The sequence below is a fragment of the Lepisma saccharinum genome, chromosome 24, assembly GCF_977018435.1.
Source record: "Lepisma saccharinum chromosome 24, izLepSacc3.1, whole genome shotgun sequence".
In the NCBI taxonomy this organism is placed as follows: Eukaryota; Metazoa; Arthropoda; class Insecta; order Zygentoma; family Lepismatidae; genus Lepisma; species Lepisma saccharinum.
The window spans coordinates 24677793-24701839 of record NC_139252.1 but is presented as its reverse complement, the minus strand read 5'-3'; the positions used below and the strand labels follow the sequence as shown (position 1 = coordinate 24701839).

Genomic DNA, 24047 nt, shown 5'->3' with positions numbered 1-24047 from the left:
TCAGCGCTTTGTCATTTTGTTTCTGGATCGTACTGAAAAGTCCACATTTCGTCACCGCTTATCACTGTTTCAAGAATGGCAGGATCGCCTTCGCACAATTGCAGTAGTTCTTCACATCAGAGCACTCAGTTCTGTTTCTGTTCTGCAGTCAAAACTCGCGGCACAAGTTTCGCGCAGACTTTCCGCATGTGCAAGTCCTTGGTAAGAATGCATTGCACCGTTGTCTCCGATAAGTTCAGGGCTTCTGCTACTTGGTAGAGACTCAAACGCCGGTCCGTGTTCAAAAAATCACGCACTCGCTGCATATTCACGTCAGTTCTGGCCGACGACGGGCGTTCAGACCGGGGTTCGTCAGTCACCTCTTCCTGGCCCTGACGAAAAGCCTCACGCCACTTTTTGACTTGAGAAGAGGACAGACACTCAGTCCCAAACGCCTGTTGAAGCATTGTGACCGTTTTGGAAGGAGACTTGCCCAACCGGACGCAAAATTTGATCGCGTAGCGTTGCTCTAACGAACTTTCCATATCGCCGTGTCACGCACCACCGTATAGGGGCTACTGTTAAGGCCGATGTTACCGCTCCGAAAGCTGGGAGCCAACTGACACACATTGCGCTGCAAAGCCAACACTCACCACCACCGTTCATGTCAAGCGGAGTGCGCTGCAGGGTGCGCACGCATCAGTATAAAGTATGAATCCTACCCTGTAGTACTTAAAAGAATAAGGCTACTAAGAATAGACATCAGTATTTGTATTTATCAATCAAAATGTTTATTCTCACAGTACTCGATATTCAAAAATGATGTACAGTGGAACCTTGATTTTAAGTTGATTTTAAGTTTTTCAGGGGAGCAAGCTGAAAAAACTTAAAATGCAGGAAAATGTAAAATCGAAGAAAATTTTATAGCATTCTATGTTGGGACCATGAAGATTGAATGTATGATGCAGCAAAATGTAAAACTGAGGAACATAAAATCAGGGTTCCACTGTATGTGTATGTGTCCGATATATTTAAAAACATTCAAGGGAATGAGAAGGAACTCCACATTCCTTGCGCTGCCATGTCCTCTCAATTTACCCCTTCTTGTAATTTGCAAGGCACCTCGTTGCTTGGGTTTTCATCTCTGAAGCTGGGACATGATACTGAAAGTGTACCCAGTTCTTTACCTGTGGTGTTAGGGGTTTTACGCCTGCTGAAGGCTTTCCATCAGTGTTGAGGATAATTTAATTTTGAAGGCTCACTGCCTTCATTCACTCGGTGTCTGGAGTGAAATTAATCGGAAATAACCATTAAATTGTGCAACGTGGAAATACAAAATTTCACGTAAGTAATTCTTATACCGTGTTTACTGCATCAAATCCATCATGAATCTGTAGAAAGATTCGAATCATGTCCAGGGGAAAAAAAGGTTAATAGCACAGCCTTTGCACAGGGGCAGAACAAATAGGACTGGAGAAAAATCAGGGTATCAGTCAAGCTAAATTATGCTGACTTGAGCTACGATTTGGTAGATCTATCAGTCCCCAAAATTTTATCTTTATAGTTCGAGAGATTTGGACACAAACAAATCCACACATGTGCTACAAAAGAGTAATTTTGTTTCAAATTACTGAGCAGCATCCTAAAATTCATTACAGTCATGGAAATGCTATTGTTGTGCATGAGGATGAGAATGGTTCTACCATGGGCATCAGGGGGTTCAAACCAATCTGTTGACCCCTCATTGATTTCATAGAAATGTTTGGAGTAAAATATTTTATTGAAAAATTAGGCATCGTAAAAAACAGTTATCTATGCCAAGTAATTTTTATCCACATAATTTGGCACAAACAGGTGATATACTACAAACCTAAGTGAAAAGATCAAAATCACATTGCAGTATCACTAACAGACATAATTTCACACCAGTAAAAGAATGGAAATGAAAAATCAGGTGAAACCAGGGATAGTTCAGTTGGTACAGCAATAGCACAGTATGCTAGAGTCCCAGGATCGTGTTCTCGTGAAACCTGTTTTTTTTGTTTTTTTTTGTTTAAATATCTACAAAAAACTAGACGGACAAATACAGCTACATGTTAACATTATACAGCCAGCCAGTGGTGAATATCAAAACTAATATTAATAATCATACTGAACAGCTGCTATACAATATACAGTTCAGCATGGTTATTACAATAACATGCTGAAATAAAGTGCTACAATCATTAACACAAACATATTTCTTGACATTTAACATACCTATTGATATCTTAGCCTTAAATCCATTGTTTGGATCTGTAATGTTTGTAAAATATCGAATGTAGATTGTATTTTCAGTTGTTGCCTGGCTGTTTGGTGGTTGACAAAAACGACCAAGTAAGTGTGAGCTTCTGGATCCACCATCGCGAACTTCAACATACTCTTGTGAACAACTAGAAGAAAAAAATAAACATTTCAATATTTTATATTTGGGATCAACATGAAATTTTAATGATATGAATAAAGTTAAGGTAAGGTATTACTTACTCAGATGACATATGAAGGTCAAATCGTCCAATGAAATCTACACGAAGCCTCTCCCCACCAGGTGCCATTAATACCCATTCACATTCGCTATAGGGAGGGGGAATGTTAGGGTAATTAGGAGATGATATTTCTGTTGTATTCACGTCAGAAGTAAGTATAATCCTGCCTCCACATGCCGTGGTTGCTTCTCGGAATGTCAACTTAAAACCCTGTAATGGGACAAAATCAATATAAATTATATAAATTAAAGAATTTTCACTTTAGAGATTACAGCAAATGTGAAGGTTGGTTCAAAAGTTTCTGAGTTAATACGTTAAAATGATTGCAAGTGGCAATGCACCTGGTGTCACATATATCCATCCATGTTTGAACAAATGGAACTCTTTCAACTGTTTACCTCTGGTAATACTATGATCCTGGTCATTTGAGTTGGACATGTGGTGAAAAATTACCATCTCGCTTAAAATTGAGTTTGTCTTCAACATGATACTTCACTAGTTCAATCACTGGCAAAGTCACTGTTAAGGAGAATAAACATCCACCTTATAGTCCATACCTTGCCCCAGCAATTATTTCCTGTTCTCCTAAACTAAAATCTGATGACAGAACTCATTCATGTACTCTCTCTGTCTGTCTGTCTGTCCTTCTCCTTTCTATTTGTATGGTATTGGCTCAGCTCCAATTTTTTATATTCTAAAAAAAATCTACAAACAGCTTTTTATCTTTCAAGGAACTATATAGGATACAATCAAAACACATATTTAACCTTTAGACACCACTACTTTTAATGAGCACTTTTTCAGGAAGTAGATTCTTTCAAGGTAAAATATGCAATGTTATTAAAAACATGAAATATAAATTGTTTTTTTTTCTTTTCAACCAGCAATTTTTTTTATATAAGTTTTAGATACACTTGCAATAGTGGTAAAAATGTAATAAGGAAAATTGCAATGAATTTATTGTTTTTCAATACAATAACTTATGCAGAAATTATATTTTTTCTTGGAAGTTTTGTAAATGTAAACTACAGCACTTGTAATTGCATGTGTAGGTTGAAAACCTGAAAATACATTGACCTGTATTTATTATTTATTTCTTAGTGCCAGCAACATGTGTATTAGGGAGAGGCATCTGCAGTGGCGTCAATAACACCCCCGCAAACTCTGTGGTGTGGGGGGGGGCAAGGGCTTCGGGGATGCAGTAAGAATGATAAATTAAGAAAGACCGATAGTTCAAAATAATTTTTCTTTCGACGTTAAAGTATATTTTCAACCAAACAGTTTTATTTTTATGCCCTTACAACAGCAAACAGAAAATGTTAATCACTAGAAAAGTATAAATAAATTACCAGATTAGAAGAAAAGTTCCATTAGCTGAATAGTTCAAGTAATTGATTACATCATCAAAGGGTAGACGACAGGCAAGAAAATGCATTTTTTTCCTACAGTACTTTGGATATTCTAGTAAAGTAAACAATAGATTTCAGAGCATGAAACAAATCAAGGAGACACCTTTTTAATCTTTAATAGAACACACCGCAAGACACAGTTAGTGGAATCCGCTACTAATTTCCGGGAGAAATATGAAGAAGATGTATCTTGCACTGTAGCTACAGAAATTGTATGTTTTCGGAATGTAGTGTCAACTCAAACCAAAAGGAGAAACATGTCGAAGATCAGTGAAGTTGCAAACTTTCTCTTGATAGAAAACAAAATTTTAGCTAGTAGCATTCCTGGCTATGCACTGCTTATATGTTGTATTTGACCTTACTTTTGATGTCGTCATCAGCTGAGAAGTAGTTTTCTAAGCAAAAATTGACAAAAAATTACTTGAGAAGCACAATGACAAGTGTGGGATTGAGTGGATTGACGCTGTTAAGCATCGAAAGCAATCGAGCTCCAAAAGTGGACTTGACCAAAATAGCACAAGAATTTGCTTAAATCAAAAAATAATGAGGACTGATGATGGGAATTTAACAAAATCGTATTTTTTGTAGCAACAGTGTATTTTCACATATAATTATAACATATACATATTTTACTGTTGTCTTAACCTTTCTTACTAGTTTTTTCATTGATTCAAATTACATGTATGTATTCATATTTGTACATATCTAATATAAATGTAGGCGTGAATTAATATTTTAGAAAGGAAAGCTTAAAAAAAAATAAAAAAATGAGTAGGTGTGCATAACTGAAAGTTGTGGTGGGGGGAGGGGGCACAGAGCATGTTAGTTACTCTACTGGGCATCTGCACACTAGCACAACTAATTTTATTAAATAGTAAGCCTAAGTAATGTGAAAGCTATTGTTCCACAACAAGAGTTGAAGAAACTTCTAAATTGTGCCTTTATGCAAAAATATGGATGGCTTGCAAAATGTTGTTAAAATGACAGATAAGTGCCATAAGGGATTTTACGGCACAAAGTAAAATCCAATATAATCTAAGTGCACTGAAATTATTTATAGTGCATAAAAAACACATTTTCTTACTTTGAGAACTGAGAGAAATGTGATTGAATTATTATTTATGAATGAACTTGAATTACTCTGATGTTCACATCTAAACATAGAAGCAACTGCATTATCATGTGAACAGGAATAAGGAAGTCTTTACATTAATTGGACATTTTAAGGAAGTATTGAGCTCGCATGTTGCAGAAATTAGTATAGTTCTTCTTGAACTGGGCATTTTGGAACTTAATAACATTATTTATTTAATATTGATGTGTAATATATGTCATTGAATATTGTCATGTAATTTGACAGTGTTTTACATTTTGAATTTAACTATATACACACATTATACAGGGTGTTTCGTAAGTTTGTTTACAACGCTTGGAAGGTGATTGTAGGAGTGACAATAAGGTGGAAAGTTCATGTAACGGAATTCTGGAAACGGCTTTGTTGCTGAGTTATTGACGTTTGAAAATGTGGGAAAATGATTTTCCAAAGTGAATAATGGAAAAACGGGTAGAGAGAAGTCGTCGGTGTTGGGCGGTCCACTAAGAAATTGGGTACACTCTTGTCAAAAAATCATGCGGCAATGTTGTGCAATGTCAGCGCAAGGGATTCCCCAAAGGATGAGAACGAAGATGTTGATGAGAGTGGGGTGGGTGTGCGTTCTGCGTGAACTGGTATCAATGAAAATTGGCATGTGTGAATGGCACTAAAAAGACAAAGAAAATTTCCTAAGCGAAGGGCACCATGACGTAAAATCGAAAAAATGAACTGTCATAGGTTGCATACCCTGAAGGGCACACAGTATGCTTAATGGACATGTGAAGGGAACCTCATCACAGACGGTTTTCAAAGTGTCCACCATGTACTTCCAAGCAGAGGCGACAACGGCAAATCAAGGATTGTCTACTGCGACCCAACAACCCCGGCGTATCTGCTATCGATGCTGCAGCTACATTGATATGGGCAACGAGGTCCTCGGCTGACACAACAGGTGTTTCATAAACGAGGCGTTTCATCTCTCCCCAGAGGAAGAAATCCAGGGGCGTAATATCAGGCGATCGAGGTGGCCATGGCACAGACCCTCCCCTGCCAATGCACTGGTTGTGGAATATGGTATTGAGGAAATGGCGCACATTCCGATCGAAATGTGGGGGTGCACTGTCATGTTGAAACCACAGTCTTTGTCTCAGTGCCAAGGGCACGTCCTCTAGTAGTTCAGGCAAAACCTCACTGAGAAATGCTTGATAAGTGGGTCCACATAGGCGAACAGGGAGAATGTACAGTCCAATCAAATGGTCATGCAGTATCCCGCACCACACATTCACTCCAAATCTGTGCTGATGATGTGCCACTAGCAGTGCATCTGGATTTTCATGTTCCCACACATGACTGTTTTTACTATTGAACACACCAGTTTTCGTGAAGATAGCCTCATCAGTCCATAGTACCGTATTCTGAAAATTGGAGACAGTTTCAATTTGATGAACAAACCATTGGCAAAAGTCCTCACGTGGGCCAAAGTCCCGAGGTAAAAGGTCTTGCACTTTTTTTCAATTTGTCCGGGTGCATCCCCTCTTCTGCCAAGACTCGCCACACATTCACATGGGAGGTGTTTCGTTCGTGGGCTAGTGGTGCACACGTACTGGTGCCTGGATGATCCATCACTGCAGTTAGCACATCTTCCACAAACCGTCGTGTTCGCATGCTTAACGGTCGTCAACTTCTTGACGAGGTGGCAACACTGATCCTGTTTTCCGAAGTCGAGTGTCTACAGTTTGAAATAAGGTGTGCGATGGTAACACCCTATTTGGAAAACGTGCCCCATACAGACGCCTTGAAGCACGGCTATTACCTCCAGCCTCCCCATAAATCAGATGCATGTCCGCCAGCTCTTGGGACGTGTATGCAGCCATCCCTTACACCGGGCTACAAGTGTTTATGGCCGTTAACACTAGTACACTTCACAGAACAAGATGGGCTGTGGCTAAATTAACACGTAACACTGCTAGGTCCAATGTTTGCCCAACACTACTGTCCAAGAACCTCACGTCTTTCCATTCAACCGTGAATGTTGAACAACCTGCTGCTGGCACAGCACCTGAAGCACGAATGGCACAGACACGTGCACTCCTTCATGAGGAAACCTACACTGCTGGTGCCCCTAGCGGGAAATGTGGTACTTAACGTCAGATCACACGGACACCCATCTGCCCTTCAGGGTATGCAACCTATGACAGTTCATTTTTTTCATTTTTATGTCATGGTGCCCTTCACTCAGGAAATTTTCTTTGTCTTTTTGGTGCCATTCAACACATGCCAATTTTCGTTGATACCAGCTCACGCAGAACACACACCCACCCCACTCTCATCAACATCTTCGTTTGCGTCCTTTGGGGAATCCCATGCGCCGACATTGCACAACATTGCCACGTGATTTTTTGACAAGAGCGTACCCAATTTCTTAGTGAACCACCCAACACCGTCAACTTCTCTCCACCCATTTTGCCATTATTCACTTCGGAAAATCATTTTCCCACGTTTTCAAACGTCAATAACTCGGCAACAAAGCCGTTTCCAGAATTTCGTTACATGAACTTTCCACCTTATTGTCACTCGTACAATCACCTCCCAAGCATTGTAAACAAACTTACGAAACACCCTGTATAACTATACTTTCAATACAAGAATTTAACAATTTTACAAACATTAATCAAGTATCCTCTTTCAACAATAATGGTCAAGTTACCTGCTGTGTTACCATTTCAGTAATGCATTAATTTCATATCTGATTGGGATTATTGTATCTTGAAAGGTACTATTACAAGTGATGAACCATTTAGATAGCAAATTTTAACTGAGTGCATTACAACTGAGGCATATAGGGTGACAAAAATCTGCTTAGTCCATTTTCACTTTTAACCATAGTAATGTTGACAAAAGGATAGGCAAGTTTGGGTCACCTATCTTCTGCTCGTTTCAGTGAGAGCAACATAATAGTGTTACTTATTAATTGTTTGTTTGAAATTAGTTTATGTGGTGGCCGAAGTGAGCTGCCAAAGTTACATTTTTGTATAAAATATCATATTATTCTTTTTCTTAACTATCATTATTGGGAGGAAAATAAATAAATTTCATTTCCCATGAGAGGCCTGTCATACAGAAGAAAGAAAACAATCTCATCTCTCTCTGATAAAAACTTCTGCTATGAATTATTTTCAGCACGTGCCTGAAAAGGTACTGTACGTTGATTCATTTGGTTTATTTTACTTCGCTTTTCTACCGCTTTTGGCTAATCGCAAAGATGGGAATGAGTGATGATAGGATGAAATTGATGAAAGGGCACTTGTAAAGAACACCCATGTCCAGACTGGGATTCGAACCCGGAACCACTAGCATAGTAGAAAGATGTGTCACGGAGGCTGGCTGGTATCGTATATACAAACTTAAATGCAGGAGAGGCTATTGCATGCTAAACATTAAACAAATGTCACAGCACATGAGACATTTATGAAGCACAGTACTTTTAGATATATACATCTTGGAAGTTAACCAAAAGGATACGATGAACCAACAAGGTCATTCAAATTCCCTGAACTTTTCTGAATATTTTGAGGTCTGTCACTAAGATTTATAATGGACAATGACCTTTGGTAGCCATGAGAAGTTTACAATAAATTTGCACTTTTGATCAAATGTGATCATTAATCTGTCTAGTGCATGCTCATATTTATGACAACAAAATTCAATAACAATGTTTGTTATATGGCATTAGGCATAACTCAGTTGGCTTCCCACCACTCCATGTTAAGTCACATTGTTGCTGATACACTCGCATTGTCAGCTTAATTGCAGAAGGAAGCAAGGCAAAAACCCGAACATCTCAACAAGGGTTAAAAGGTGTATAATGTGTTTATGCGATTCACACCTCGTACCTTCAACATACACTCCCAAACATTTTTTACGTTTGTCCCTACGTTCAAAAAACATGCAGTACCTGAAGTTCTGTGGAAATATAGCACTAACAATTGGCAATATGCCATCTCGTGGGATTTTCCAGAACTAATCTATGTAGGATAGGAAGTTGGTTCAAAGTGGTTCAAAGCATGGTAAATGTTTGAAAGAATGAAATTTTGGCCGATACCGATAAAGTACCGATATAAAATTTACCAATACCGATAACCGATATTCTACCGATCCGATATAAAATTAGAAATGGTCCTTGAAGAACCTGAAATGTTAATTGATCTACTTAATAAATGTGTGTTTCGAGGTGACCACAGTGCAAAAGAAGTTGAATATTTAGACTTTTACTTTTTTAGAAAGAAGGGCATGGAGATTATCCATAAAAATTACAACAAAATGGCAGAATTTTGCACTAAATTATAAGATATTTATCAATATATCAGATCGGTAAAATAATAGGTAATTTTACCGATACACCGATATGCCTATATCAGCCGATACCGACAGAGTACCGATTAATCAGTCCCATCCCTAAAATAAATCAAAGAAAACATAATTGATTGACTGAAGATTGGCATTGGGGATAACATTTAAATGCAGCAAGGAAATTAGGAAGAATGCACGAGTCTGTTCACTTTATTTTCCAAAAGATGATTCTATTACCATGAAAGTAAAGTTTTTAAATTGTTCTTTATGAATAAAACTTTTTTTTTTTCGAAAACAATGTATTATGTATGAAATTTGGAACAGGTGCAAGTAGCGAGTCGATTAAGTGCGAAGATGAAAATAATTTCAGAATTAATTAATGTCTGTAATCATAAAGGTAGTTTTTCTTTTTTCTTGTATGTACGCATTGCTTGCATTATAGAATTACTTTCCTGTAGTTTACGGTTATTACAAGCATAAGAAAACAGTTTTTCTTCTTTGTGACTCCATACTGGATCTATGTTACCATTTTCATTATTTAATTTATTCCAGTGTTCTTCTGCAGTTTTCTTTTTCACAAATGGAGTAAGCCACCATCTTTAAAATTTAATGTAACAGAAAACATCAAGAGACTTTGTGAAAACAATGATGAATTTGAATTGCCTGATGATATTTTGGATTCATAATTTAAATAAAAATAAAACAGACTGTTTTTTTCACAGTTAAGTTGCTATATTACAACAATGTAACATTGACAACATCCATTATATAACAGATTCTTTTTGTTTAAAAATTACTAACCATTGTTATAACTGTATCTTTAGTCAAAATGAAAATAAATGTCTGATGAAAGGAGCGTGTGTTCTCCTGAAACGTCACAAAGAAGAAAAACTGTTTTCTTATGCTTGTAATAACCGTAAACTACAGGAAAGTAATCATAAAGGTAACCAGAAAAAGAAAATCGACATGCTAATGTTGTTGTTTCATTCAGTAAGCCCTTTCTCAGTGAAGAGAACCTCGATGAAATTGTGAATTGACTTCTATTATCATTATCCTGTGTTATTGTTAAATCAGCCTGCCTCTTTTGGGGAAGAACTGCAAAGGTATGTTTACATTTTTTTCCTAACCAAGCCTTGCAAATACAGGTGAATTGCTTTATTTTCAAATCATTTTAGACAGTCCCAGTTAGAACTTAAGGTGCAGATCAAACAGCACTGGTTTGCGTATACATTAGTTTTGTCCGTGTTTTCAATGTTATTTTTGCCTATCATAATTAAATGCTTCATTCTCAGCACAGCTTCACCTTCGTTACAGTTCCTGGAATTCACATCGCATTCGCAATATTTAAAAATATTGCGTAATTGAAATGTTTCTTCCATACCGACCACAACAAGCTGAATGTAAACAAAGATTTATCCTAAATAGACTGGCCATATTGAAAGCAACACTAGCACTCAAGTGGTAATTTTAATCGCGAATAGCCAGGTAATTCTTGAAATCATCATAATGTCCATATCCCTTTTGATATATTCATACTTATTTGTTATAAATTATTTACATAAGAAGTTAAAACTTCATATTTTCACCAAAAATGCATGAAGAGGCAAAAATAGACCCCTTTACACAGAAATAAACTTAATATTCTAATAACTACATAAATGTGCTACTAGAAAGGAAATTTTTATTTTGTGTAATAAGTTCAGTTTTTAAATCAAATTTAGGGTTTTATTCATCATTCCATTTTAACACCAAAATGCCATTTTATATACCACTGTTTATCCTGAAATGTGCCTAGTTTTCATACCACAATTTAACTAACCTAACTCTCTAGCATTCTTAAACCCAAATGATTATGGCTGCAGCAACACAAGCCTTCCATCTAATCCTATCCTGGGCAAGATCAATCCAATCCTTTCCATCCTTGCCGATTTCCTATAGGTCCATCTCAACGTTACCCCCCCCCCCCATTTTTCACCCTGGCCTTCCTACAGGTCTCTTACCATCAAGTTTCCCAACAACAATCCTGTAATCTCTTCTTTCCTCTCCCACTTGTGCGACATGGCTTGCCCACCTAAGTCTTCTTGATTTAATTATTCTAATTATATACGAAAATCTTAATCTTTTATTCACCATAAATTTGTGGCCTTGCCTGTAACCATATAGACAGGTGATTGATAAGCCAAAATGAGCTGATAGTGTTTTTGCTGTTGCCAGTAGAAATAATTGCTGTAAATAATTAAGAAAATGTTGCAATGAAGAAATTACTATTTCATCTTTGATTTCTTCAAGAGTGTGAGGAAATGCAAAGGTATATGATAACAAGAAAATGCAATTTAGGACCAAGGTATAATTTGAAAATTATATTAACTTACTCTATCGCCCATCTCCCATTTATACTTTACATATAAAGCATTTCCTACGGTCTCTGGAACTTGTGGAATTGACGACCCACAATATTTTCCATTTCCTAAAAATGGGGATTCTCTTGAAGCTCCATTTCTGAACTAAAAATAAAAAGACATGAAAGTTCAATGAAATTTAATTTGTTAAAATCAACAAAATAAACACAAGTTATCACAGAAGCAGATTGGTTACTTTACCGTAGTTCTGTTTTTCTGCAATGCATTTCAAAGGCGTCAGAAGTGGCAAAGGCAAGATAAAAATACATTTCATATAGAAATACATTAATGTACAAGGAAATATTAGCAGAACCAGATTGGTTAATCTGTCAATTGTAGCATATGACACAAAGACCAGTTCTCTTTATCCACATTAGTTGTATATGGACAAATTTGTAATGCTTATGCAGAAATATTTCTTGATTTCTTTCATACTTCATAAAAAATCTACCAATAAACTAAATTACCTGCAAAATCATTGTTATTAGGTCATACACCATTAGGTGTGCCATATCGCACCAGACACAACAGTGACAATCAATAATTTTAGTCTCACTGGTTCTTCATTGATATCCAAAATATTGTTGAAAGAGCAGGTGGTGTAATAGTTGATCAATGACAGACCTACACAATGATGTAACTTAGTTGGATTCCAGACCACTTCCCCTGACTTACTAATGCACCAATCACTTGTTCCTCAATTTGACATTTGTCTGCATTATACATTTTACTTTCCTGGTTCCAATAAATAAATATGCTGTAAATTATCCTGGAAATTTAGGATTTTTAGCATTTTTAGCCACAAGCCCATGGGAAAAAATGCACATTCTAAGCTCCATTGCATATCAGTCTGGTTATGAACTGTGTTTGCAATGTTTGTAGTGTATCGGTATACTATAGGTTATAGTTATAAATAGTTACAGTTAAAAAATGCTTTCTTTATCTATCGGCAAGTCAGCAGTAAATTTAAACACAATTTTGTTTATTGGCCATTTTCCCAGAAAGTATTGATGTTTATTTTACTAGGAACAGAAACTGGATAGGAAGTTCAAATTGACAAATGTTCATAACATCTGGTATAGTGGTGCCACAGGCAAAAGAGCCTGCACAGACCCGCAACTCTTGTTCATCGTACTCTGGCATGGAGGGGAGGGGCAGAATAGAGCATGCTTCCTTATAGCCCGAGTTGAACCAATAGAGGGGAAGGTGCATGCATGGAGACTTTTAGCTCAAGGTCCCTTTCCTTGTGGTTGCTCTGCAGTAGATCAACAATAATAAATGTGAGATTAAAATCAACAAAGAACGTACATAAGATTCTGTGACAAATGTTAATTTCCAATATTGCATAAAAGAAAAAAATATGATAAAAGTTGGAACTGTAGAACTATTTAGTTTGTTTTGTCTATTTTTTCTTTCAATGTCTATTTTTTAGAAATTTTTAATTATTCTAGACAACATAAATGCATTAATTTCCGAGTCCAAATTGTCAGAAAATAATAAGAACACTGTTACTTATGTGAAATTTTGAAATTTCGTATTTCCGCGTTGCACAATTTAATGGTTATATCCTATAAATTTCGAAGACCCTCTGTCTTCATTCACTAAGGGTATGGCGTCTGGAGGGGAGATGGTACTGTGTCACTGCTTTGTTTGTTCCCAGGTGGCGGTAGTAGCAATTTCTCCCATTTGGTCCTGGTGTGTGCATCCTGGTTTGTTTAAAAATTTCACGTAAGTAATTTTAAATCGTTTACCACATTCATCATGAAGAACACTGTTGTTGCCAGTAAAAAAAAATCTCATATCTACATACACTTACCATTACAAACCTACTTTGACAGGAGCTCTCTGTAGAAGCAATATTGAAGTATTCAAATTCCAATGCTATTTTCCTTCCTGGTCTAACAGTGATATTCCACTCACAAAAGTAACCATAGTATGGATATGGCAGTCCTCGAACATATGATACAGTTATATTTCTTGCATCAATGACTCCACTTTGACCATTCAATGTGCTTCCACAAACTACATGAAAAAAAAACAGATAAAAAAAGAGCTTTAAGATAAAGGCAACAAAATATTTTTAAAAAATTCTATTGTGGGATACAGTTGTACATTTGTAATTTAGTATTTATTTTCCACCACTTTTCTGCTACATTTTGGGTAATTGTGATGATGAGATTGGATGATGATTCGGATCAAATGGATGAAGGGCACTTAAATCACTCAACCCCCTTTTCCTGGCTAGGACTGAAAGCTGAAAAGTTCACTAAAGGGTGGGTGAGAAGTAACTAGGAATTGAAAATCTACTATAGTTTTTGTAATATTTAAGCAATCTCAATGAAATTTTCTGTACATATACATTATGGAATAGGATTACATATATGCATACAAATATTAGTAACAACTATTCTCAAAATTTACAAATAAAGACATAATGTAAAAATGTGATGACATTTTGAATAGTACCTGACAATATTGCAAGGGTATGTTTGGCCCATCATATCTTGCTGGGGAAACATGGTGAGCTTGTTTTCATGCAAGACGGCGCACCGCCATACTTTGCACTTCCTGTAAGGGCCTGGTTGGACAACAATATGTAATTCAGCATCTATCTTCAAGACAGTGCAGTAATTGGATCAATTAGGCTAGAAGTGGTTGATTACCTCCCTTATTCCAGCGATCTAGCCCCACCAGATTCATATCCGAATCTAAAAATTCACTGAAAAGGTCCACACTGCCAGGATAATACTGTTACCATTTACACTGTGAGCAAATGGTTTCAGGAGCATGACACATCATTTTTTTAATGATTAAATTTGTTTCAACGTTGTTGTAAGAAAATACTTTAAATTTAACCCGAGTTGCTTAACCCACAACTTAACAAACCCTCATCATATACTGAATGATGAAAGAGACTTGCATAATTAATATCTATTGAATAAACAATTCCATCTTTAAACAGCAACACAATAAATTAGTATTGTACTTACCCTTAGTGACCTGTGCACTGAAGCCTGTTTTGTTTTGAAATCTATTTGTTTGAAATACGACTTTCATTAAACTGTTCGTTTCCACTGCAGGTTCACTTGAACTATTTCTTAGACAAAATGTTCGTAGCAGATCATTTTCTCCTAGAGGAAAGAAATAGATGCATATATTTTTTATTTAACTTGTATTCAATAATATCCATTTGGATAAAAAGATTTTAAAAAGTGCAGGAAAATGTAAAAACTTCATGGTATGTCTATGATGGGGTGCCTGAAGTGTTTCCTTCGTTGCCTCTTATTTTAATTTGTAGGAAACAAATTTTGGTATGGACGACAGTGCATAAATAGATGTCCAAAAACTGGTTTCACATACATTTGCATGATTAAACTTGTGTGAAACAAGCTAGTATTTGGAAAATACCGCACACAAAAGAAAATGAATATGTAACATTTTGATTCCTTAGTTTTATAGTCCCAATGTTGGCCATCTGTGCTTTTACAAAGCATGAAGTGGTTCATAATGCCTTTTACCAGTGTTAAAAAATTACAAAAATCTGAAGAACCAAAATAAGCCAAAGTTTGTTTCAAATCCACTTTATGAACAGACAGGCTGATTGGGAATAGAATTACTGTTTACAGTAAGACCCAAACTTCTATATAATGTGAATAGGAGATAATAGTTTATGATTACTCATATGACTACAGTTTCCCATACTAAAAAATGTTTACTACAAAATTTGGTTCAAATTAACACAAATATTTATTTCTTTTCTTTTCTTCCATACACCCTTGAATCAAAGGGCAAGGAAAACATCAAGATACAGAATAGTATTAGGGTGGATCAAATGAAAATGAAACAGGGGCCACAGAATGAAATCAACAAGGTTTATTTCAAACGTAATCTCCAAAGTTACACAAGGACTTGTCCCACGGTTTCACCAAGCGGTGAATACCCTGATCGTAGAACTCCTTTGGCTAAGATCGAAACCAGTTGCGAACATTGTCCATGACGTCATTGTCCGAGTGGAAGCGCCGATCCTTCAATGTCTTTTTCAACAGACCAAGGATATGGAAGTCGCATGGTGATAGATCAGGACTATATGGTGGGTGTTCCACCCAAAAGTCGCCAACGTGTTCTTTGTAACAGCTGATATATGTGGCCACACGTTGTCTGGCAGTAAAACCACTCCCGAGGACAACAGGCCGGGCCGTTTGGTCTTGATTGCTGCATGCAAACGGTGGAGGGTACTGAATTAACAAGCAGCGTTGATCGTTTGATCATGGTGCAGGAACTCAAGAAGAGATCCTTCATGATCGAGAAAACATGTCAGCATCACTTTGCCACTACTCTGCAAACATTCCGCCACCGCAGGTGAAGCACTGACTGACTGCCTGCATGCTCGCATTCACTGACGATACTGCTGCCTGACCGCCTACGCATATCACATGCTCACGCGCAACTATCTAGGGTGAGTCCATTATGCAGTAGGGGTTTCCTTCCTTACCTCCCGCTCTACTTCCACACAGGGTTGTTGCCACGCACGTACATAAATATAACCCAATACATCCACTGTTCCCTTTTCATTTGATCCATCCTAATATATAGTTATTACAACATTAAAACAAAAATACAGAACCCATTTTTTAGTACATTGACTTTACATCATTAAAACAATAATAGAAATAAAAAAACATATTATTTGTTTGTTACATTGGAACTTAAAGCAGGGAGGCTGTGTCGCTTTCATGAGAGTTAAATGTGAAGTGAATGCAGATTGAGCATGCCAATTGTGCATGTTTTTAAGATACATTAGCATCTTCCATGAATTCTGCAATTGAATTTCGGATTGTATTAAAAACTATTTTTCTTATTATTATTTATTATTAAGTCATGTGAGGTTAAGTACTGTCTCTCATATTATGTATGAGAGCTATAAAGACAAATATAAGTTACCTGATATCTACCAAATTACAGTTCAACGCAACATAAATGAACTCAATAAGTACATCTATCTGACCATGAAATGCAACAACTGATCTAAAGTAGCCCGTTGATACATTAAAAACTAGAAATTGTGAAGAATATAACGTTTCTGCCTAATTTAGTAATACAACATTTAAAATGTTGAATTGCATACGCAACACTTTTCTCATATTATGACATGAATTCTGTTAAACTACTAAATAGTTATTGACTAACATGTAAGTTTATTTCAGGCTGTAAGCAGATAGTAGCTTCTGAGAGAGATTACGATGCATGCTGATTCAAAGATGTATGGTTTCTGTTTTGTGGGATTTGGACAAGCGTAATTAAAGAAAAGTTATTTGAAATTAATATTGTTACCTGCTTCAGTGTTTTTAATTTTAAGCGTAAAGTATATTGAACTAATTTCAGTCAAAACTGTGTTAGTGCTGATATGAGGTGGTATCAAAAAGTTTCGAGACTAGCTCAGATTACAAGAAAGTACTTTATTTATCTACGTTTACACACTATAACCTTCAAAATAGTCCTCTTGCACAGCAATACAGTGCTTCCCAGCATCCCTGCCACATCTGGAATGTGTCCTGGAAGTCTTCCTTTCAAAGCATGTCAAGCAACTTCTACGATTCAAGCTGGATCTCTGCAATGAAGTCAAAATTGTAACCTTTGAACTGGATCCTCATCTTCGGGAATAGAACGAAGTCCGCAGGAGACAAATCTGGTTCCATATGACACACCAACAATGGCAGCAATGCTCTGGATTGTTCTCAGATGATCCTCATGCACAAGCTGCTGAACAGTCTCAACATTTTCGTGGGTTGCGCTCGTTGAAGGTCTTCCTGATGTCTCGTCATCTTCCAGTGATGTTCTTCCATTCTTGAAGGGCGCGTGACACTCAAAAAACCTCGAACGACTCATTGCAGCATCACCATAAACTTGCCAAATCATGTCCAGCATCTGTGGCAGATTTGCCCAGTTTCATACAGAATTTCATGTTCGCTCATGGTTCTAACTTGCCGTCCATGATGAAATCACAGATGTAACGCACATGGTCAGAATAACACCAGTTGCACAGCTCCCAATGTACACAGGACGATGTCTCTTGGCACACTTACTCATGAAGGTATGCTCCCCTTGACTGTGCATGCAGGCTTGTGCTGCCATCTGTTGGCATGTTACAGAAGTAGTCTCGACACTTTTTGATAGCACCTCATATAAAGTGCTTATGATATTTCCTCCATTTTTAAATGCTTTATCCCACATCTGAGGTGGCCTGAGCGTGGGCACTAATGTCTTCTTGTTCTCCACAAAATGGGGAATGTAAATTCTTACAGTGATAAAGCCGAGCAATGTAACAAGACCTAAAAATTGTTCTAGCCAGTTATGATTAGCACCCACAAAACATCACAGTTGCACAGTAAATGCAACTCCAACTTCTTAACAACATTTTGGATTAAAAATTTGCTGAATACAAACAGCCTTTTGTTAACAGATTCACATTGTAGACATACAAATTTACAAGTTTCATGTTTTTACTCAATTTATATTCCATTGGCAATGATAGAGAAAATATCATACCTCCATATACTTTCACTTTATCAGCCCAACATCCATAAGCTTCTTCTAAGTCCATAGTGTTTATTACAAATGCCAAATGCCAATCTGGTGCCGATTCAAAAGTCCATTCACATAGAAGATTATTAGCATATCCATTTGGAAATCCTGGACTAGTGAATTCATGGGTCATATTTTCACCCATGCTGATAATTTCCCTACATTCTGTAATGAACATAAAACTATTATAATTATCTTAATTTTTCTATGTATACAGCAAATAAGCAATAAAAAATTTAAATTGCCAATTTAAAGGAAAAAAATTAACTGTATTCCATAAACATTATTTCTAAATTTGTATCAAGTGAATAACTATATTTTCATGTTTTGGGCACTAAAACATGTGGTAGTAAATTATGGTAATACAGGGTGGGCACAAAGTTGCTTTCCCCAATAAATGAAGAAATCAAAGAGACTTTGTGCCCACCCTGTATATTAAAAAGAAGAACTTGCTTATCTGTGAAAGTACCTTTTTGGTGTTCTAATAATTTTGGTGGCCATAAACTTAGGAACAGGTTTACGAGAGGATGGTGGCAGAGAAGACAGAAATTTATAGGACACCCAAAAAGAAGAAGAAAAAAACAGTTTTGTGGATAGGTGAATACTTCCTTTTAATGTAATAACTATTCTTTTAGTACATAGTATTCAACTAATAGAATCATCTTAGCTTTATTTTGGTGGTGGTAGTGATTATGATTGCACATGTTTATATATGAAAGCATAATACAGGGTCTGACAACTAAACCTGATGGCTTTTAATTGCAAATAGAACAAAACTCTTTCTTTCGTGTTTTCGTCAAAACCGAAATATAGAAATAACACATTGTAATGATAATTTTTCATGTTTCTGAAAGGTATGAGATGCATTTTCCTACTCTGTTTTGTCACGAAATGAACTGCAAAATGCGAAATACTCTCAAACACGAAATTTAAAGTTGATTTACCGACGCAACACTTTCTGAAGTCAGAATTATCCTGTGAGTTATGCAATTCACGGAAAATTGATTAATTCTGCTGTAAATTTTTGAGAAGCAAAAATGGACCCCTTTATACAGGAATAAACTTAATACGTATTCTGGTAGGAACATAAAATGTGCTATTAGAAGGGATATGTTTATTTTGTGTAGTAAGTGCAGTTTTTAAATCAAATTTAGGATTATATTCACATTTTTAAAACCAAAATGTTATATTATATACTGCTTTTTCAACATTATAACAGCAAAATTTTATTTTATTTACCGCTTTTGAACCTGAAATTGACTCAGTTTTTGTACCGAAATTTTGCCTTTTTATTTACCAAAAATATGTGCCTCTAGTAATAATTAATTGTTAAAATGCTTTGTTTTCTTGCATCTCTCTGTACATCCCAAGTAATCACAACTGTTGGGCCATCGTTAGTTTTTACATGGGAAAGATTGGCTTTATGTTGGTTGGCAAATTGCCATTGGTCTTATGTTGGCCCAGTGGTGGTTGCCAACGTTTGCCCAACCATGGAAAAGTGAGTCAATATCCAACCTTCTGATATACCCTCATCTCGTACTTCTCTCACCCACCAACTCAACTACTAACAATAGTCAATATATTGCTCTGGTTACCTGAACGTCGGATCTCGGGTATATGCATCATATGCAGTATATGATCACATGTAAAGCATTGTGAATGTCAACTTTTGCACCATGCACATTTATTAATTTTTATTTTTATTCATTGTATTGTATTGTACTGAATTATGAAATAAAATTAAAAAAAGATAACGAGGAAACCATACAAGTCTGTGAATATGATGCCCTGGTTTATTTTAAAGACACTAGGGCACTGAGCGCACACCCCTGAATGTATGCAGGTGGGGTTGAGCTACTTCGGGGGTTCCTCCCCCTTTCAATTATGTATATGGTATTAAATTCAGAAAACTCTTTTTAAAAAAATTATATAATTTCTGCTATTACAGGGAAAATCCTACATTACAACATTTTGATGATAGATAACAAAAAATGCTCACCGATTGCAGTATGGCATCATTCAGTTTCTGATTCAGCACACGATATTCATCAAAGAAAAGCAATAATGGCGTGAGATTTTTAAAAGTGTTACCGGTTATCAGTAGGACATTTAAGGAAGAAGCCGTGAGACTTGGGCGCCTCCCCACCTCATGCCCCCCACCATGTCTTCCAAGTAGTTCATATAATATTATTCTGGTATGACTGCAATTCAATACTAACTAACTAACTCTCTAGCCTTCTTAAACCCGAAGGTTCATGGCTGCAGCAACATAGGCCTTCCATCTGTCCCTATCTTGTGCAAGATCTATAAACTCTTTTTCATCTCTACCGATTTCCTTTAGGTCGATCTCAACATTGTCCCTTCATCTTCGTCTTGGCCTTCCTATAGGTCCCCTACCATCAGGTTTCCCAACAAGAATCCTGTGAACGCCTCTTTCCTCTCCCATTCGTGCCACATGGCCTGCCTCCCTAAGTCTTCTTGATTTAATTATTCTAATAATATCTGGACACGAATACAAATTATGTAGTTCTAAATTATGTAACCTTCTCCACTCACCTGTCTACTTATCCCCTTTAGGTCCAAATATTTTCCTAAAGATCTTATTTTCAAATACTCTCAATTTATGTTCCTCTTTCAATGTAAGGGACCAAGTTTCACACCCATATAATAATACAGGCAAAATTACTGTTTTGTATATTTTAACTTTTAGTTTCTTAGATATTAAACGAGAAGACAAAAGTTTATGAAGAGAGAAGTAACATGCATTTCCTGAATTAAGCCTACATTTTATTTCCTCTTTAATATAATTTTCATTTGTTAATATTACTCGTAAGTATTTGAATTTGGAAACTGGTTCAAACAAGTTGTTATCAATAATTAGATTTTGAGTATTACCTAACACTTGATTTCGGCCTGTAAGCATATATTTAGTTTTCTCTTTGTTAACTTCCAAACCCATCTCTGTAGCAGTTTTGAAAAATATTTTAGCATTATTCTTAATTGTATTTATATCATCCCCTAATAAGTCTACATCATCTGCATATGCTAACAACTGAGTCACACCATTTAATTTTAGTCCTTCTTTAGTTTCTTTTACCTTCCTAACAGCATATTCTAAGGCAAAATTAAAGAGCAATGGAGATAATGCATCTCCTTGTTTTAACCCATCATGAATTGTAAATTTGTCAGACACATTAATACCCACACGAATTTTACTTTCTGTTTCACTGGTGCATATATTTATCATACTAACAAGCTTCTTAGGTATTCCAAACTCAAGTAATGTATTATATAATTTATCTCTTTTGACCGAATTATATGCTTTTTTGAAATCAATGAATAGCTGATGGACATTTTGATTATATTCCCACATTTTTCAAGTGTCTGTCTGATGTGAAAAATTTGATCTGTAGTTGATCTGTTGTGTTTAAATCCACATTGATAATCACCTATAATTTCATTAGCATATGGGGTTAGTCTTGTTAAAAGAATGTTAGATAATATTTTATATGTTGTTGAGAGTAGAGAAATTCCACGGTAATTATTGCAGTTCATTTTATCACCTTTTTTAAACACAGAAACAATTATGGATTCTTTCCACTGTTGAGGGATTTCTTCTTTATTCCATACTAAACAAATTAATTTATGAATTTGACATATTAACGAATTTCCACCATATTTAATTAACTCAGCTGGTATTAAATCAATGCCAGGTGCTTTGTTTTTCTTTAGCCTTTTAATAGCATCTTTAACTTCAGTCAAGTTAGGTTCTGGAACTAAAGGTTCTGCTGTGTGCACTTCATTTACTTCTGATTTATCGCAATTCAATAATAGATTTTGGTAAAGTTATTAACAAGCGGTGTTAATTACTTTGATGTTTCTGTAAGTATCAAATTGCGTATTTCTTTATTAAGCTAATGTTTATTGTGTCAACAACCAATGTTTGCGATTTCACTTCAGTGCTTATGCCAACATTTTTTACCTGATTAATTAATTGACAATGCCCGAAAACAACAAAAGGATGAAAGACACCACTCACAAAACTTGCACTACACAGTCCCTCCCGCCAACCGTTGTTTACTTTTGTAACATGTGAAGCACTCCTTGCCCCCTCCCATCTCAGCATCGGCGCTTCCCCAATAGCCAATATTTTCTTCAGAACCTTACACTGCAAGAAGTCCAGTTCTACTACTGTTGCCATCTTACTTCTTTTGGAACCAGATTTGCCAAAATCGCGAAACTTTTCGTTTCAAATAAGACGTATGTACAGTAGTTGTAGTCTTCATCTGTTTCCTAACTACTCCCACTCCCAAGTTTTGCTAAATGCACAGAAATCTCATTTCTGACACCACTACTATTTCATATATTTTACGTTCCTTGCTACCTTTAAGGCTTCCGCTTTATAGGACAATCCTAATCGTGACTATGAGGATGCTTGGTGAATTATTGAAATAGAATTATTATTATTTTGTGTATTAATTATTAATTTTTATAATTATGTAAGTAAAAGAATAACAACAAACATTGAAATAACCATTTCTTGCTGAGGATTCGAACCTGCGACACCTGACACTTCAGAGCATGCTAAGATAACAATCAGGAAATTATGCTTCTAAGTAATGTTTTCACCCAAAAACAGTGCTGCTACCTCAAAAAACATTGCTTCAATCCGAAATTATCGCATTCCTGTGACAACATATGTCAATCTCAATCGGCTCTTTCAACAATTATCACAAATTCCTGTAACCGAAATAATATATGTGTGAAATATAGAATTTTAGGTTGACATTTTTAGAAGGACAGCGGACCCCTTGACCATCCCCATGATGTCGAAGAAGGACAAAGAGGACTTTTGTAATCGCTGATATTTAGAGTAAATACAAAATATCACTTGGTAGTTTGCTTTTCCCCAAGTGTGAGTGGACACCTTCAGAGTAAGATAGACCCGATTAGGCGACTTAGCTCTTTTCTGTCAATTGAATATGGCATTACTGATCTGTATCCGGTAAGGATCACCGGCAACTGTGGCGGCTAAACAGGCATGGCAATAACCTGCCTCCTCCTCCTGCCGTAACAGTCTTTGTTGCGACGTGAAGTCTTCCTTGCGTGGGCTCAGGGCCCTTTCCTCATGTTGCCTGAGGAGGGTACTGGAACAGTCCTGCTCTTCGCTTTTGCCGGTGTCAGAAAAAATGTCAGTCTGCAATATTTACTTTACGACAATATTACCAGTTTATGTATGTAATAATATTTTAAGACAGGTTCTTCAATTCGTTATATTTTGTTGTTACCTGTGGTAACAGCGGTTACATGCCTCTGCTATACTTCAAGGTTCACATGCAATTTTACGCTAGTGGAAGTAGTTGTGGATTACCTGACACAGAAGAATTTTGAACAAACTGTGGACCAGATCTTGCGACTTCACTCCATTCCAGATAAAATAAAGAATCCGGATAAGTAACATGCATGACAATGTATGCAACATTACTAGTTGTAGTGATAGGGTCGGGAATGCTTAATCCACAAGCATGAAGCAGCGATGGCGCTGTGTTGTCATATCCATCATATATCTGAAAAGACAGAATTACTTATTTTCTGTTTATTCTGCCACTGGAAGGGAGTTCTGTAGTCGCCTGGTAGATGGCAGTTGCATCGCAGGCTTGTGTGAAGCAGTGCCGAGTGTGAGCAGTGTGAAGTGCAGACTTGCAGGGAC

At 36.4% G+C, this 24047-nt stretch overlaps 1 protein-coding gene across 1 annotated transcript in view; it reads right to left on the bottom strand.

The window, feature by feature from the left end:
• The window catches only part of LOC145978140 (cubilin-like), a 416836-nt gene that overhangs the window by 157188 nt on the left and 235601 nt on the right, over positions 1–24047 (bottom strand). The window contains exons 38-44 of the mRNA XM_083110579.1: positions 23709–23904; positions 18302–18502; positions 14746–14886; positions 13572–13777; positions 11729–11860; positions 2506–2714; positions 2239–2411 (exon numbers count right to left, since the gene is read on the bottom strand). Coding sequence (XP_082966705.1) covers positions 2239–2411; positions 2506–2714; positions 11729–11860; positions 13572–13777; positions 14746–14886; positions 18302–18502; positions 23709–23904 — 1258 coding nt within the window. The remainder of the gene's footprint in view (positions 1–2238; positions 2412–2505; positions 2715–11728; positions 11861–13571; positions 13778–14745; positions 14887–18301; positions 18503–23708; positions 23905–24047) is intronic.